This window comes from Taudactylus pleione, unplaced genomic scaffold (genome assembly GCF_031769625.1).
Source record: "Taudactylus pleione unplaced genomic scaffold, aTauple2 ptg000370l, whole genome shotgun sequence".
Classification (NCBI taxonomy): domain Eukaryota; kingdom Metazoa; phylum Chordata; class Amphibia; order Anura; family Myobatrachidae; genus Taudactylus; species Taudactylus pleione.
Genome location: NW_028284771.1, coordinates 232,691 through 251,499, shown reverse-complemented (window position 1 = coordinate 251,499; position 18,809 = coordinate 232,691). Strand labels below are relative to the sequence as shown.

The following is an 18,809-nucleotide window of genomic DNA, read 5'->3' as shown; positions in this document are numbered from 1 at the left end:
CACGATCAGCACATGATATGCTGTCCAATCTTCATCTGATCTCTTACAGCCAGACTTTTTTATAGTGCATTGTGTCCTAGATTGTCAGATCTGCTGTACTGCACGGCAGATCTGACGATGCGATGTGCAACCTACGGGGGCGCGCATCGCATCATGATCGTGAGTGGGGACTCACGATTTGGGCATTTTTTACCCAATCTGTCGTTCCAATGTGTCGGAATCGGCCAGATCAGGAAAAAAATAGCTATGTGTGTGGGCACCTTTACCCTCACTTTTCTGAAGATCTGGGAAACAGGGTTATAATTTTTGTATTGTATAATGACTTAATCTGTAATGTTTTGCAAGTTCTTATTTGAACTTGTATTACCATTGTGATAGTCAATGTACTTTTATTGATAATTTTATATATTTGAAATTGTAATTCTTTTTTTATGGTATTTCAATAAAAAATACAATTTGAAAAAAATATATAAAAAATTAAAAAATGAATTGTGGATTGTGGATTGTACTGTAAAGGCAGCCAGGTTGCCTGTGAAGAAATAATCATGCTGGGGTACACATCTGAAGCTGTATTAATTGCATGACAGAAACTGTAAATGTAAAACAGCAATTTAAATAAATTTTTCTATGCTTTCCTATATATAATGCCTATAAATGAGAAACATTATTCTAGTATGGTACAACAAATAACATATTGAATAAAAAAAACAGACAATATAAAATGCATTGGGACAGTCTAAGATATAAAGATATATAAAATTATAATGTAAAAAATATACTGAGGTAGATTTAATTAGCCGCAGTGTTTACCACGTGGCTAAAGCTACGGGCTTTAACACCCGAAGCTATTCCTTCAATTTTTAGTCAAGTTACATGTGTGGTAAACCCCCGGTTAACGGATATTAACACATAGATTCCCAGGTTAAGTGCCAAAATCTATGGTGTACTCCATGCGGGAAGCCCCAGAGCGTGCATTTAACGCAGATTTTAACATGCAGCTCCTAAGGCTGCAATGAAAAATCCACATTAGGTACACTCTCTGGTGCTTATGCAAAAAGCCCGCTGTACGCTATGTGGAAGTGTATCGTTTTTACCATAATCTGCATGCTACATTTTCACTTTAATGCTATAATAAAAAAATGTTTTCTAGACATTCTATTCTATTTTACCATAAGGGGGAATTGAATTGTTTTTGGGTGCCCGTAGCTCCCATATAAAGTAACAGGAGCGATTTAATCCTTAGGGAGAAATTTAATAAAGCTTGGAGAGAGATAAAATTGGAGATAAATAGCACCAACAATCAGCTCCTGTCATTTTTCAAACACAGCCCGTAAAGTGACAGTTCGGAGCTGATTGGTTGGTGCTATTTATCTCTAATTTTAGCTCTCTCCAAGCTTTATTAAATCTCCCCCTTAGTGTCGCTGGGCGTGAGTACCGCGGACCCACATTACTAATCGATTTCTGCTTGCATCCACCTAAGGTGATTGGTTGGTACTTTATCTCACTCCACCTTAGTAAATCTCCCCCTATTTGCTGAGTTCACTCACTGTGGCTGGAATTTGAAGGAAAGCATGATAGCGCATTAATAAAGTTTGCAGCACTTTGAATACTTCTTTCTCCCCTCGCAAGTGATGCCGGGAGTTGTAGTTCCACCTCCCTGCCCAGCTTCCTCGCCTAAATGCACGTAGACCAACAGCGAGAGGAAAATCAGGTCAAGCGCTGGGAGCAGGCGGGTGTGGGTGCGTGTAAGCGGGCAGCGTGTGCGAGGTGAGCGGGCACTATCCTTTCCAGGACAGCCAGGGGAATGGTCTCACTGGGTACAGGTACCAGGCTGTGTGATGCCCTGTAATGTAAAAGTTCCAGTGACCACAGGCACCGTCTCCTGTCACTCCCTTACTCCCATTCTCAGAACATTGACATTAGCTTCTCCCCCAGCACAGTATTAATGTCTAATTAAGCCCCACCTGTCACCTTAAGGGATTGCTTACCTCTTTATTTACTTGAGATGACTTACTGACTGCACTGTGTGTGTATGTGTGTGAGTATATATATATATATATATATATATATATATATGTTGCTCTCTGTAATTGTTGGACTTATTAAAGGTGAGTGAGGCTAGTAGTGGCAGGATATGCTTTGTGTGTGTGTCCAGTGACAGGATATGCTTTGCGTGTGTGTGTCCAGTGGCAGGATATGCTATGTGTGTGTGTGTGTATGTATGTGTGGCTAGTTGCAGGATATGCTTTGTGTGTGTGTATGTGTGTGGCTAGTGGCAGGATATACTTTGTGTGTGTGGCTAGTGGCAGGATATGCTTTGCTATGTGTGTGTGTGTGTGTATGTGTGTGGCTAGTGGCAGGATATACTTTGTGTGTGTGTGTGTGTATGTATGTGTGGCTAGTGGCAGGATATGCTTTGCTATGTGTGTGTGTGTGTGTGTGTGTGTGTGTATGTGTGTGGCTAGTGGCAGGATATACTTTGTGTGTGTGTGTATGTATGTGTGGCTAGTGGCAGGATATGCTTTGCTTTGTGTACCAGACAGTAGCTGTTTTTGTCTTTTTCCTTCCTGTCAGTGATCAGATTGGTCATGTCACAGGTCTCCCTCACGTCATCACAAAATAATGGTGGGAGTTTCTCTGCCCGTCTGTAGACCCTCCCAATCCCAGTTAGTATTTTGTGGAAGAAGCAGCAAGGAGGAGATGTAATGAGTGGGGGATAGGAGGTGAGTGCTTTGTGATATCTTCATTCTCTTTAAGGATTGTTTTTGACATAATGCTGTTGTCCCCTCTTACAGAGTGTCTGCCACCCGCCAGTACATTTACACGTCTCTACCTATGAACATGGTTTTATTTTTATGGTTGTGTGTGTGTGTATGTATATATATATATATATATATATATATATATATATATATATATATATATATACACAAAATAATAATTTGCAGCATAAAATCTCTGCGTTAATAACTATTTTGATTGCAAGCCCTTGGGCTCACTGTGCTTCTTTGTGTTTAATATACTATTTTATTTAATCCACTCAATTTGAATACTCTATAGTGAGCATGTTTATCATTGTTGAGGGTACTGTACTGTACACTAATAGACATATATCCATAAGACATGTAACTTAGCCATAATTGTGACGAATGAGATGTTGCAATGCTATGAGACAGCTCTATCATGGTGTAGTGCAGGCTGAAGCCAAGTCTGCATGAGTGAAAAGAGATAGCAGCATGTAGTTTGTTAATGGGGTTGGGCTTAGGGTTCTCAAAGAACAAATGTATTAGGGAACGTCAGCAGGGATTTGCTGAGGACTAATGGTGTAATATGTTAGTCATCCATTATGTGCCCCTCTTTTCCACAGGCTCTCAATGAAGACCGATGCTATTGTTTGTATTATGTCACTCAAAGGGCTGTGTAATCGTGGGTGATCAGCAGAGCAGCAGGGTGCAAGCCCCTGGAGGAGACTCGCATTAAACTTCTACCGTGTGACATCTATCTTCACTTGGTACAAGTACAGCGTTCTACTGCAAGGAGACACAACCGAACAGAACGCATATTTCTGGATAATAGAACACAACCATATTGTCCACCTGAGTGTTCTTCCCTTCCCGAGGAGACGGATGAGCTGTCATTTCTTCTAGGACACCTGAAGGGCTGTCACTGATGGAATAGTGGATTGATACAGCTTTCTAATTGCCAGGATTACAGCACTGCCACTAGTTTGTGCCTGTAAAAAGAGCAGGACAGCTGGACAGACATGGCCAGCCTTATAAGCAGTTTCATCATATTATTTCTTATTTTGCAAGACAGCTGTTACTGTTTCAGGAGCCCCCTCTCAGTCTTTAAAAGGTGCGTATGACTCTGTCACAGTGTCTAACTAATTTACATACACACAATATAAAGTAAGTTATCTTAGTCCAGTACAGGTGTTAGTATGTTATGATAGTGCCACTGCATTATAAATGTTTCCCCTCCTGGTTACTATTTTATACATAATATTTTTGTGTCTATTATTATAGCAAACATATCTGCAAAGAGAACTAATATATATATATATATATATATATATAATGTACTTTAATTTATTTACTCTTGTTTGCCCTATGGTGGGGCTTGGTCTACCACGTACACAAATAGCTATGTGTGCTTTTATAAAGTTGTCTATCCAGTACCTTATAAAATTGAGATGTTGTTGCTGCAGAGTGTGCTGTACATGTTTATCTGAGTAATCATCCCTTTCTAATATGAAATTTATCATCTGATACCAGCAAAGTTGTGTTTAAATCTGAGCTGCGTTCACTCTGAAATTCTAAATGCATCTATCTCTATAATCAGAACATTAAATATTTATTCATGCATATATAATTCAGCACAGTGCCCAGAATATTTCTCTCCATATGCTGTCACCTCTTCCTATTGTAAATGTCCTCCTACGTGTTATTTATCTACAGCTTTGTTTGAGACACCCCCTTAGCTTGAGAAGCAATCTAACACAAATTACAATTTATTCTTGTAAATCATCCCCGGCTGAGAATTTATCATGAGCATAATAAATCAGATAATGCGTACGAACCATTTAGTCTGATCACATTCGTTACTAAAATGTCAGACATTATTTGATATTTATATTTTTGGTATATTTACTAACATGAGAGTTTTTAGAAGTGGAAATGTTGTCCCTAGCAACCAATCAGATTCTACTTAACATTTAACTAGCACCTTCTAGATTAGAAATAGCTAGAATGATTGGTTGCTATGGGCAACATCTCCACTTCTAAAAACTCTCACTTTAGTAAATGTACCCCCAAGTGTTTTCTCTCATTTCTAATAGTCTCCTGTTTATCCCAAGCCAAAAGAACGTATCCAAGAAAACGTTTGGCATTGGGTTATTGGAAAACTTGTATGTGATGCCGAAATCCACAAGTCTGTCCGCGAAACCTCAGTATGTCTATTAATGCCACCGGGACCTATAACAGTTCCGTACTTCTGCCCCAGGGACATTTACAAACCAATTGATCCATAATGTAGATAAACAGTAGATTTAATTGTTTCACATCCAGATCAATCCTAACGTATTAACCACATTTGTAATATACTGTTATCTCCATTGAGTCGCTGTTTCTCACTACTAATTTTACAGAAATTGCTATTATTTACCCAGTATAGGGCGGCGGATATGAAATGGAACAGATGTTGTGCCTTCACCTATGTTTTATGTACAGATTTTTGGCAGGTGTACTGTTTTTTTGTGTGCTTTAACTAAAGGTGTTAACAGATTGTAGAACTTGTTGAGTACTTTCCATGCTAAATGGGCAGATCAAATATAAAACTGATTTTGGGTACATACTATGTAATGTGTGTACCCAGCGACGGAATGACGTGATGTAATGATACGGTGCGCACGCCGTACATACTGTGCGATCAGGTGTACGATGTGGCAGCATGGTGTCGTTCATTGCATTGTCCCATCTGCTGTGCAGAAGAGCAGATGGGTACGATACGATGAGCGATGGATCGGGTGTACACGCTGCACTATCCGTACGATTCGCAGAATAATGTTTCGTACCACTGATTGTATAGTGAGTACCCAGGTTAAGACTAATTTATTGTACATGTTGTCAGTTTGCCATGATGTCAAAATCTAAATAATACATTAGTATATGGGTTTATGTCAGGATCTTTTGCCCTATTTATCTACATTGAAGCATGTTATTCACGAAACCTAAAGGCAGCCAAAGTGTAAAAACAACAATTTTACTTTAGTTTAAGAATAGGGCAATAGAAATTGCCTGCTGCAATCTTTTTGTAATTCCAGTTTGTAGAAAACTATAGCAGCCTCGAGTTCATCGTCCTCTTTACCCAGAAAATAAACATACTGTATTATAATGTCAGCTCTACAGCTTCAGGTCCATGGTTGACTTGTTGCTTTAAAACTTTATTTACATTTTATAAACAAAATAGATTTTTAACAAAGTGTAATTTTACATTATTTTACTTACATGTGATATTTGCAAACATTGGCTCTGATTCAGAGTGAGTACCGCACCAGCTGGCATAGCAAACCCCAGTACTTTCGCTCTGCGTAGGCCTCGAATGTGCAGAATAACGTGATTCTGCTACTGATGCCTGGATAGTCAGGACAGATTCAGTGTAACCTAGGCCAGGTACAGTAAGGACGTGTTTGCAGATTTGGGAGCGGATGCAGGCAGGCACATAGAGGCATATGTCTGAGAAGAGCCCTATTTTTTATGAGTGGTTGGGGTAATTGCAGATAGTCTTTGTTGATGCCGGTCCCCCACAAATAACAAATTACTTGTAATTGGCTGATTGAGAACGCTCTTGCTCAAGCTGATGGGCATTTTTTTTTTCTGCTTTCGCTCGCCATGTAACGCTTGGTTTACAAAACTACTTTTTTTGTATTCCCTTCCCTTGCATAAGATGGGGAGTTGGTTGTGTTCTATTACATAGGTTTTAGCAGTTTTATTGATGCCGAATATCGAATGTGATTGGTTAAAAATATGGGCGCAAGTGGGATGTAAGTGTGTATGAGGTTCTGGTGTAGACTCTACTGCTGTCTGCCGCCATGTGTTGTAAGGTAGTTGCCTCTCTGAATATGCACGCAATTGCAGATTATTATTATTATTTTATTTTTTATTTTTTTTATGAACCAAATTGTGGCTGCAGTTTGGGGCCATTAAAAGCAGTACATTGTTTACTGCTGTGATAATAAAGGAGCAAGCAAATGTAAATTTTTTATTATTTTTTTCTAAATCTATAAATTACTGTGGCAGGCAATAAGATATTTATCAATTCTCCTTTTTTATTTCATTACATGGCACTTGATGGGCAGAGAGGCTTTGGAATGCCACTGTGAGCTATGGGCCTGATTCGGCAGGGTACACAATTGGGATTTCGTACGGTACGCTGCTGCGAAAATATGCTAATGCCTGCCAAAGCTCAGCCAGCATAAAGACGCCCATTACTGATTTCTCATATCCGTCCACTGTTACTCTTCCGCATAAACATCGGCACCATCGATGTACATTTTCCCGTCACACAGCATTTACACCAGATCTGACCAGCCGCAGAAACTGCAAGACTTTTTTTTTTAAATCTTTTATTTTAAATACACTACATAGGTATATTACAAATAATCCATGAAGGATATCAAAATAGGGGGAACAAAAGTAAACAGCATGAAACAAAAACAAAAAATAACATGTTCGTCCACAATATTACAGGTAGTGTAATTATTTTTTAAAAAATTTTTTCACAAATCTTCAAAAATTCTAAATATAAAACAGTAAATTAGAAACAAATTATTAATTAAATTTTTAAGAGAGGGGAAATAGGGGAAAAAGAGGTAGATGAGAAAAAAAAAAACCAGGAGAAAAATGATGTAGTACTGGTACCTTATATGACATAAATAAATATCATTGAGGTACTCCTGGCAGTGAGGAGTTGTAGTAGATGAACCAAGAGCTCCATACCTGCTGGTATGTAGATACTGTATTGTGTAGCAGGGAGGTAATATATTCCATTGAAGAAATATACCATAGCCTGTTAATAAGAGCTGTTTTGGTAGGTGAGTGGGGAGATTTCCAATTCTTGGCTATTAAAAGTTTGGAGGCATTGCAAATATGCCCAAACAGTTTATTCTCAGACTTCGATGCCGAGTGCAGGGGTATCTGAAGCAACAGTATTAGCGGATCCAAGGGTATATTGGAAGAGATTATTTCTGACATTAAAGTTACCTCCATAGACCAAAATTGCTGAATCATGGGGCAATCCCACCAAATATGGAGAAAAGAGCCTTCCATACCACAGTTACGCCAACATCGATCGGAGGAGTGTGGGTACATGTGGTGTATTTTGTCGGGTGTTAAGTACCAGCGGGTGTAAACTTTGAAAGCTGTTTCTCTAATACTAACACTAATAGATGCTTTAGAGATTTGCAGTCGTATGCGGGCCCATCCCTCGTCATCCAATCGCAGTCCAAGATCGTGTTCCCATGCTACTTTAAAGTTTTCCTCGGGGGGATTGTTCAGGGGCCAAAATCGATTGTTATAACAGAGAAATCGTTACTTTACGCCCCACAGAGTGTAGGCAAAGGCGATCAAATTGAGTGGGTTGGCGGAGAGTCCTAGACTAACATTGAGACTGTATAAAATGAATAATCTGGAGGTAAGGGTAGTGAAGATTGGAGGGGATGTTAGATTGTACCTGAAGGTCAGTATATGTGGGAGGGGCGAACTCTCCAGAAAGATGTAAAAATCGTGTTATACCTGACAAGAGCCAAGTCGCAGCCCAGCTTGTAGAGAAGCCTGAAGGAAATAGGGGCTGTTTTCAGGTAGGGGTTAAAGTGGATGGGAATGAAGTGAGTGAGAAATGTCTATTAATTGTGTCCCAGATCGTCAAAGTAAAATGGATGGAAGGGTGAGTGTAGGCCGAGGCTGGTCTGTGAATCCGTGGCAGCCAGGGAAGAAGGACTATACCTAAATCCGGGGAGGAAGCATTTTCTATATCTACCCATTTTTTTGTGCCCGGGTAAGAGTGCCAGGAAATAATATGACTCATTTGGGTGGCGTAATAATAATTTTGCAGTAGAGGGAGACCTAAGCCACCATTTCTCGTAGGTTTGGATAAAGTTAACTGGCTCAATCGTGATTTTTTACCACCCCAGATGAATTTCCCAAACATTGTTTGCAATGTCTGTAATACGTACATAGGGACTCGAACCGGTAGTGTCTGGAATAGATACAATAATCTAGGGAGTGCGTTCATTTTGACTGCATATATTTTGCCTATCCAGGATATATACATTTTTTTCCAAATTGATATGTCCCGCTTCAGTGCCCGGATCAGAGGGGAATAATATGCTCGATACAAGTGGGTGTACTGTTTGGTGATATATATGCCTAAATATCGAATCTTCGCAGGACGCCATTGAAAATTATAGGTAGACTCCAAGCCAACCCTTATTGGACGTGGCATATGTAAAGCGAGTGCTTTGGATTTTGATTCTTTAACCTTGTATCCCGAGATCTCACCGAATTGTTGCCAATCCTGGAACAGGGATGGGAGAGATACAGTTGGATTGGATAATGTGAGAAGCACATCGTCGGCAAACAGTGATATTTTATATTGTTGAGGCCCCATGCTTACTCCTGAAATACTAGGATTTGCTCTAATGTGTGCTGCTATACATAGAGCAAAAAGCAAGGGTTACAGCGGACAGCCTTGTCAGGTCCCATTTCCCAAGCTGAACACGTCTGAACAAATACCGTTAGTTGTCACCAATGAAAGCGGGTTTTGATAAAGAGATCTGATGGCCTGTAGAAAGCGTCCGTTAAATCCAAACGTTTCTAGAGTGTAGAATAGAAACGGCCAAGATACTCGGTCGAACGCCTTCTCAGCATCGATCGCTAAAGTCACGAGGGTAACTGTGCGCGATTGATACTCTGGATAAGCTCTATAGTTCTACGAGTGTTGTCTAGACCCTGACGGTGTGGTATGAAGCCTACTTGATCCGGATCAATTAATACCGGTAAGAGCTCATTATGCCTATTCGCCAAGATCTTGGCAAACAACTAGACGTCTGTGTTTAGTAGGGAAATGGGTCTGAAATTGGAGCATAAATTGTGGTCCTTGTCTGGTTTAGAAATTACTATAATTTTGGATTTGGTGGATTCCGAATGAAATAGGGAACCAAGAAACTGCAAGTCTTGTCGCATGCAGTGAGTACTCATGCTGGTATGCAATCGCAGTGGCTAATTTATGCACGCCCATGAAACAGTGTGCAAATGGACAGACACGCCTGCGTTTCTCCGGCCACTTCCCAGTCACCGCCTCTAGCCTGTCACTCAATCTATGATGGAGTCCCCTGTGTGTGCGTATCCGCAGTGCGTTCGCAGCGCATGCACATTGCGGCTTATGCGCAATGGCTAACAATTGCTCAATCTGCGTACGTAGTTGCATTTGCTAACACTGCTGAATCAGGCCCTATGTTCGCTCTGTGTTCACTGACATCCTCGATCCTTTTCCATCACATGACATTCTGTAAGCCTGAGATACATTCAGTGTAACTGGCAGCCATGCCTGTTTTCAATCCAGACAGAAATGGCAAAGGAGATAATGAGTTGAGCAAATGCTTAAAATGTTCTATTTAAAGAAACAAAATTTTAAATATCTATGGGATTGGTGTTTTAAGCTAATTACTGAAGTAATATGAACAACATTAACAATTTTAATGTTTCCTTGTCATTCCTGTGTAGGTGGACCAATAACCTTTACTAATGTATATTCTAGTTTATGTGATATAGTGATTATATTAACCTCACACAGAATAGGTCGTAAAGCTGGCCCCACGGAATCTGTTTGAAATACCGACAGTCGGGATTCTGGCGATCAGAATCCCGACGCTGGAATCCCGACAGGGGTAGCATACCGACACTTGTTGGTCGGTATGCTACCCCTCCCCCCCTCCCTACCCTAACCCAAACCCTCCCTCTTTGTTGCCTAACCCTAACGTCCCCCCCTAGTGCCTGAGCCTAACCTCCTCTCCCCGCCCCTAAACCTAACCCTCCCCCCCTTAGTCCCTAAACCTAACCTCCCACCCCATTACTTATCTTTGGCTTCCCGGCAGTCGAGATGCCAGAGCTGGGATTCTGGCACCGGTAATGTGAGTGTCAGCATCCAGACCGCAGGGATGCATACCGGCCTCACACACTTGTTATTTTGCATATTTGTAAATGTGGTTGTCGGAACTCCACTCTTGACCTGTGTATGCGGCCATCCTCTGACTAACGGTCCCCTATGGTTCTACATCTTGTTGCTTCTGGCAGGGCCACAATAAGAAGGATAAGAGATAAGACGTTCTTATTGCAGATGTTCGACATATTCTATGCAAACCACAAAGCATCTTAGGGGGCAATTCAGTTGTGTTTCTCACCTCTAGCTCCCGTCTAAAATGACCGGGAGCTATTCATTTGTTTTGGGCACCCACCACATATAGGCTTAGCGGATATCCACTTGCACCTTCCGGAGGCGCAGGCAGGATTCAGCCCAAAGTAGGGCTTTTTAGGTGCCATAACTGCAGTGTGCCGGGCTTCTTGGCGCCTTTAACTAGCACTTAGCAATGGAGAAGCCATTCTATGCGGCTAATCTTGTACATTTTGGACACGAGAACGCGACTCTCACGACTAGCGGAGGGCAGGTATTGAAAACATTTGAATAACTCCCCTCACTTTAGACGGGAGCAACAGGCGCCCAAAACAATTGAATCCTTAAAATCCACATTGAATCCTAGAGATTGTGGGAAATGCAGAATAAAATTCCAATGTCTGCACATTTGTCACAATAATGTCAGAGTCCCATTTGTCTGGTCATGTTTTTGTTAAACTGAACACTGCCCTTGTTAGTTGGTACCTGGGCATAAAGATGACTGCTTTAAGGTTTTTATTTTTTTATTTTATTGTTTCACAATTATATCTCATATGTTATTGCAGTTCAAATGCGATTTGTAATGGATTTTCTTTCAAAAGGTTTCAGGAATCATCCAGTACTCATTCAAATGGATGTTCAGGACCTACAAGACCCATCTCTTCCCCAGACTCATCAGACTACACTCTGGATATACGAATGCCAGGGGTCACGCCCACAGAGGTTAGTAGATAATGGCGCATATGTGTTGCAGTGATCTGAAACCTGTTGCTTCTGTTGGTAAACTGCAATTTCCAAGATTCTCAGGGATTGACAAGTCCGTGGAGTTGCAGTTCCTCAAAAGCTGTCGGGCTGCATGGTGTAGACCTTAGAGGCAGGTGCTTGTTTCTTCTTTGTTTATACATCTTTACAAAACTGCTAATAATGATAATTGAAACCATGTAATGGAAAAACTCCTGGTAACTAATGTCTTAACCCTTGTGCGCTATTAAAGAGGTAAATTGTTCTGGAAGCAGCTGAGCAGGAAGCAGATACAGGTCTATCACTAATAAACGTCTCTAGCCCTATAAAGGGCTGCGGAGGCTGAGGAGGAAGAAGCCTGTTGTTGTCATGCTGCAGTAGGTGATGACTCATTGTTGCAGATGGAGATTTTTTTTCTATTGTGGAAATAAAAGGGATCCCATTAGTGAGGCAAGAGGGAAAGGAAACTGGAGGCTCGTTTGTCTCCCTGTAGACCTTTAGCTACAGCACAGTAATATATGCAGAACATTAGGAGTCTGTTCGCAGTAGCTTCTTTAATTGGACCCCACAATCTTTTCATGCTACACAAGGCAAGCAATGTCTTTTGCACAGATTAAACAGCACTATAATTCTTCTGGATAACCGAAACACAAGCCGGCTGAAACTTTTCATGTTCCTGGGAAGTGTTTAAAGTGTTGTGTTTTTTTTGGCAATGTGATTTTATTATGTATAGCATGAGGGTGGTCACGTGGGGAACTTAACCCCGTATACTGGAATGTGCAGGATGGGTGCTCTCTCTTTTGTAGGGGACAGTAGCCTGGGTGACACATGGAGAAAAATCACAGTAAAGGCACAGAGCTCTCATATTGTTGGAAATGATTACAAGGGTTATTCACATAGATAAACATCCAGCACAACATTGCAATGCAATTAAAAACATATTTGTATATATACTTCTCAAAAGCTGAAACAAACGCAGGTGCCATCAAGGGGAGCCAAGACCCCGGTCCAACCAAAGAGCACCCTCTTCTTAATTACACTGCATATCCACACCATGACATCACATCAACGCATTTCCACACCATGACATCACAACAACCCAGCAATAAACACCTCCACCTTATTACACTGCATATCCACACCATGACATCACAACAACCTAGCAATAAACACCTCCACCTTATTACACTGTATATCCACACCATGATCACAACAACCTAGCAATAAACACCTCCACCTTATTACACTGCATATCCACACCATGACATCACAACAACAGCAATCAGCATCACACATGCGCAGAGCAAGCTATGTGCTTTTGCCAAGCTTTAACATTTATTATCATTTACTTATATAGCACCAGCATACTCTCTAGCACTTTACAATTGGCAACAAACAGCAACACAACATTAACAGATAATAAACATATTTGGGTTTTGGCATAAGTTTGCATTACAGTGCAGTGCAATGCCCAGATGTCATCTTGTGGAGTAAGACTACTGCAATAAGATAAAGCAGAAGTTCCCAAACTCTGTCCTCAAGGCATCCTAACAGTCCAGGTTTTCCTTTTACCAGCAGTCTTAATATGACAATGGAATATACATCACACTCACATATGCTAACATGAGTGTTTGAAAGTATTTTTGCTAAGCTTGACCAGGCAACATTTATGGCTTAATGTTGTTACGGGCGTAGGGCCCCCGGGACTGGTCTGGCTGGGCCTCCTCAGGGCATCACCACTTAATACACATAGTTGCTTTTCACATCACCTTTCATGTTTGTTTATTATTCATGTATTTTTTCACATATATTTTAACCTCTCATTCCACACTTAATGATTACTCACACACAGCTATACTTTACACTGCACTGTCACTCTTTTTCCATTTTCGTGTGATGCCCTGGGGGGGTCCTGGGCTGGATGTTTTTTGGGGTGCACTGCGCCCCGGACGTGAACCCCTTAGTGTTAGGGACTGCTGGTAACAGAGAAGCCGTGACGTGGCCCAGCAGCCTCCCATGTATTTGCAAATGCATGCAACTAATATCTCTGAATTTCTATGACCATATAGTCTTCATATATTGTTGCAGGTATTATTCAGTGTGCTGAGGTACAATAGGGGGTTAAATCCCCCTCCTTTTTCTGATTACACAGTATGTTTGTTTGATGCCCTCGAACTGGCCAAATTTTCTCCAATTTCAAACCTGTTTAGAGTGTTTGACATATGTACCGTAACAGTCACCTGCTGCGTGTTTGACGTCTGTAACGTAACAGTAACCTGCTGCGTGTTTGACGTCTGTAACGTAACAGTCACCTGCTGCGTGTTTGATGTTTGTACTGTGTTACAGTCACCTGCTGCGAGAGAGAAAAAAAGCTTAAAAAAAAAAAAAAAAGTCAAACTACATGGACAAAACATGAATAAATGTTTTAATAATAATCCCCATATTATAATAGGGTAATATCAGCCATGTTTTTCATGAGTAGGACCACCCATTTTAAGAATGTTCAAATCACAGGGCAGACACTATAATAGAATATCTAATAATGGATATTTCACAAGGCAAAGAACAGGAGAATAAACATGATCTGTTAGCAACAGGCCATTGACCATAATGTCGCAGGGTTACAATCACATTTGTCATGCTAAAGTTGAATGCAAAGAAGACCTGTAAATGTCACCCCTGTAATTCCACTGTATTTTACTGTCTCTGCATTCACCAGTAAATTTTTGTGTGTTATTGCCAGTATTGAAATAATTTTATACATTATGGGGGTTATTCAATTACTCTGCGAAAGGTCGAAATCAGCGATAAATTATCGCCAATGACATCATTTTCGCATGCTTCAATTATCCTCGTATTCAATTGCATAGACTTTTCGCAGGTTTGAAAAGTATTTGAAAAAAAACAGGGATAAGTTTTCACCATGTTTTATATGGCGAAAAAAAGTGCAGAATTGGTTTTTAGGGGTGCAGGCTTAAAAAAATTAGTCTTCACCCCTTCTAATGTCATTTTAAAAATGAACTGTGTCAAAATAAATAAAAAAAAAAATTTGGACACCCCAAAAAAGTAACTTTAATTTTGGGGTTTAAAAAAAAAAAAAAAGTGTTTGAAAAAATTTATTAAATTAGCGGAATGGCCTCAGGGGGTTCCCCATGTATGCGGCAGGTGTTTTCTAGAATGCGGGTAATAGCGGCAGGTGCATTTTTGCAGAATTTTGAAAAATCATTTTAGGGACTTAAAAAAATGCTTACCCCCATTTTCATGTACCCCAAATTTGATGGGACCACTTAAAAAAAAGAAAAAAATAACCTAAATGCTCTTCCGCATCACTTCTTCGATGTCGGGGAAGAAAAAAAAACACTCCTGCCGCATCTATTTAAAAAGCTGACATTCTTCTGCAGGCAAAAAGGGGGGTACCCATAGTGATCCCCCAGGTCTGGACATCTTTAGGGAGGTCCTACATTAATTTCCCGAAAATTTCTGTTTTTTTCACCTATCCCAATTCGCCGGGTTCCATTTTCGCTGGTTATAAATTGAATACGGGGATACAGCGGGCACGCGCCACATACTTTATCCCAGGAAAAGCTCCGATGTAGAGCGAATAGTCCAGCATGGACTTTTCGCTCCCATATTGAATACGGCTCTTAATATCTATTATATATTTATATGTTTTATATAGCTTCTATCTGCAAATGTATTCTAACAGGCTTACAAATAGGTTGGCTTATAATCAAAGTGCAAAATTATTATTACTGGTCCTATCACACAACAATGTACTTTATATAAACACTCTAATACATATACATGTGACTGGCTCATGTGGTTTAAGGGGCCTATATCTCTATAAATATAGAGAGAAAATTACTGAGATATATAATCCTGGCTCATTAAAAATATGAATTCTGTACCTTATGAATACAAGTCGATTGTCCAGCCTTGTAGAGCCTTAAGCTGGGTACACACTGAACAGATATATCTGCAGATGATGGTTGTTCATACACACTGAACAATCATCTGTGTTCTGTGTGTTCCTGTTAAATTAACATCTTGCTTTTGCCAAACTTTAGACAACTTAGACAAATGAGGCAGCACATCTGAAAACATCATAAGTGAAGCTACGAAATTGTATGTTCTCATATGTTTGCTTAAACCTTCAGCTGTGATGTCATTTCTCTCAGTGGCCTCTCTCTCCAGTGCAGCAATGACACTCACCAAGGATTCTCTTAAAGACTGTACAGCAAAGTCAACAGACAGCCACCTAGTGTCACTAGCCATTTTACGTTTAATCTGAGGATTGTTCAGTATATTTTGGATTTCAGTTAAACCTGCCATTCTAACTGGGGAATTTTGAAAAAAGAAGAACAGTTGTCTTAAGAGGTCATTAAATGTAACTAAATAAGGCACTTGGGCACTAGCAAGAGCCAGACGGTGGTTTATACAATGACAGTTGACCATGATTCCACCTGTTTCATCTTTCAATAGTTTTGCTACCCCTTTGTGCTTCCCAAACATGACCGCAGCTCCATCAGAGCCTAGGCCCACCAAGTTAGATTTTTTTCAACCCTATATTGTCAATTTGTTCAATTATTTTGTTTGTTATAGTTTCAGCTTTGCCATCAATGATATAAAACTAACAGTAATCTCTCTTTTTACTTGACAAACATATTTAATGTATATAATAAGTTGCTTCAAAACAGAGATGTCTGTTGTTTCATCACATAGAACACTGAAATATTCTGCTGAATGCAATTGTTTAATTATTTCACATCTTATCTGTGAAGCTAAGATGTCAAGCCATTCTTGCATTATTCTTTCGGAAGTGTACTCTGCATTCTTTCCAATATCAAGATGGCGTAAATATGTACAACCCATAGCCTTGCAGTGTTTAATCAAATTTCCGTACAGTGTAGTATGTGGTAGTTCGTTTTTTGCCAACCAATACATACTTCTTAACGCTCCCACAAAAGCATCTCTCTGCAAGTTAATCAAAATGAAACTGATCGTTCAATGTCTCCTATCCCTGTTTCTTCAAGAACACGTTTTTGAAGTATATTTGAACACGAATCGGTGTGTAATTTACTTTGCTCATGGTCAAGTAAGCTTTCTTTATGGAGTTTTTTCACGGAATAGTCACCCAAGTTACTTCCTTATTTGCAGCCGGTCTCTTTCCATATTTTATACAAGTGGAACACATCATTCCACTATCTTTTACCAACAACCACTGAAATGTTTTACACCAGTCATAGTTTACTCCTGATGTGCAATGTTTAGAGAAACATTTATCATGTGAAACAGACTGTGATTCAGAAGATGGTCCGGCCTCATCTGAAGTGTCCTTGTTGGAAATCTCTGGCTCTGAGATTTTGTTAGTATTTTCATTTTTCTTAAAGAAACTTAAAATTGTTGTTTTCTGATTTATATTCTTACTCATTATGGGTAACAAGTGGCTGAACACAGATGTATTTTTTTACAGCTCCCAGGTACTGTCCCCACTTGCTGGCACCAAAGAAATTTATTTTTATACAGCCCTCAAATACAGGCGACTTGCTGGCACAAATTAATTTCTTTTTATACCACTCTCAAATACTGGTGACTTGCTGGCACAAATGAATTTCTTTTTATACCGCCCTCAAATACAGGTGACTTGCTGGCACAAATTTTTTATGCAGCCCTTAGATACTGGCCCCTAATGCAGGCTATACAGAAAGTAGTTTTTCATACAGCTGCAGCTCCACAAATACTGTCCCCACTGACTTGCTGGTAACACAGAATATACAGCCCTCAGATACTGGCCCCTAAGGCTCCTAAATACTGTCCCCACAGATTATTTTGAGCTCCAACACAGAGTGGACACAGGTCTACTCTCTTTAATCAGCTCAGGCAACTGTTCCCGCCTGAACAGTGCGCCTGTGATTTTATACAGGTGGAGGGATCTTTGCACTGCAGTCTGACACCTCCCCTGCAGCATCCCCTGCCCAGCCCTGTCATCCACCCGACACCCCCCCGTCGCATAGCCGCACCCCTTGTCCAGTACCTCCCCCGTCCCAATGCAGCGTCCGCTGCCCGGCACCTACCATAGTAGTATCCCGACTGGCACCTCCCCCCATCCCAATACAGTCAGTGTCCCCTGCCCGGCACCTCGGAGTCCAGCGTTGGCATCACATCTGGCACTAGCGTCGGCATCACATCTGGCACCCGTGTCCTTGGCAACAGGGACACATTAAGGGTGACCAGGAGATGTTGCGCATTGTGGCCGCGGGGGGGGGATATGCTAAGTGTCGGGCGGCAGAGGTCAGGAGACGTTGCGCATTGTGGCCGGGGGGGGGGATGCTAAGTGCCGGGCGGCAGAGATTTCTTGCCGGGCGCTGCGCCCGGAACATAGAGTGTGGGGAGAACACTGCCTCTTAAGAGCCAAGGGTTTCTCTCGCTCTGTGATCCAGACGATGCTCAGGGCACATAAGTCTTCCTCAGTCTGCATCTATTACAGAGTTTGGCACTCTTTCAATGGTGCCTCCTAGAGTCTACAGTTTTTAGGGTCCTCCGGGTGCTTGCCTTTCTCCAGGCTGGGTTAGACCTCGGCCTCCTTTTGTCCCTCCGGTGGCTCCGTGGATTTGCCCTTTGTTCTCCAGGCTCTACAGGCTCCTCCGTTGAACCTGTGGCCTCAGTAGACCTCAAGTGGCTGACAGCGAAGACACTCTTTCTCGTTATGTCCTGATTTGTGTCTAATTTGGCAGCGCTCTCCTGTTGCTTCCCATTCTTGATCTTTCATCCGGACAGAGCTGTCCTTCGTACCAGGGCTGGGTACCTCCCTAAAGTGGTATCCCGGTTCCATTTGAATGAAGAGATTGTGGTTCCGGCCTTCCAGTCCTCAGATCTTTCTGCAAGTGAAGCCTCCTTGGATATGGTTTGTGCTCTTTAGATCAACGTGGATCGTACTAATTCCTTTAGGAAATCGGATTCTCTCTTTGTGTTGTGCTGGCCAGCTAACAAATAGACTCCCTTTGGCTCCACATGACAATCGCTGAGGCCTACACGCAAGCTAATCTTCCTGTTCCAAACAGGGTTACAGCACATCGGTCTGTGGGACCCTCGTGGGCGTTTCGACGTGGTGCTTCTGCTGA

At 41.1% G+C, this 18,809-nt stretch overlaps 1 protein-coding gene across 6 annotated transcripts in view; it reads left to right on the top strand.

Annotated features, from left to right (window-relative positions):
- Window positions 1–1,658: 1,658 nt before the first annotated feature.
- Window positions 1,659–18,809, top strand: part of PAM (peptidylglycine alpha-amidating monooxygenase) — a 154,125-nt gene continuing 136,974 nt past the window's right edge. For 2 of the 6 annotated variants that reach the window (XM_088444653.1, XM_088444650.1), the window contains exons 1-4: window positions 1,659–1,767; window positions 2,575–2,723; window positions 3,368–3,855; window positions 11,550–11,670. In XM_088444653.1, coding sequence (XP_088300779.1) covers window positions 3,764–3,855; window positions 11,550–11,670 — 213 coding nt within the window. In that variant the 5' untranslated portion in view covers window positions 1,659–1,767; window positions 2,575–2,723; window positions 3,368–3,763. The remainder of the gene's footprint in view (window positions 1,768–2,574; window positions 2,724–3,367; window positions 3,856–11,549; window positions 11,671–18,809) is intronic. The other 4 variants (XM_088444655.1, XM_088444654.1, XM_088444651.1 and 1 more) reach the window with 3 other exon arrangements.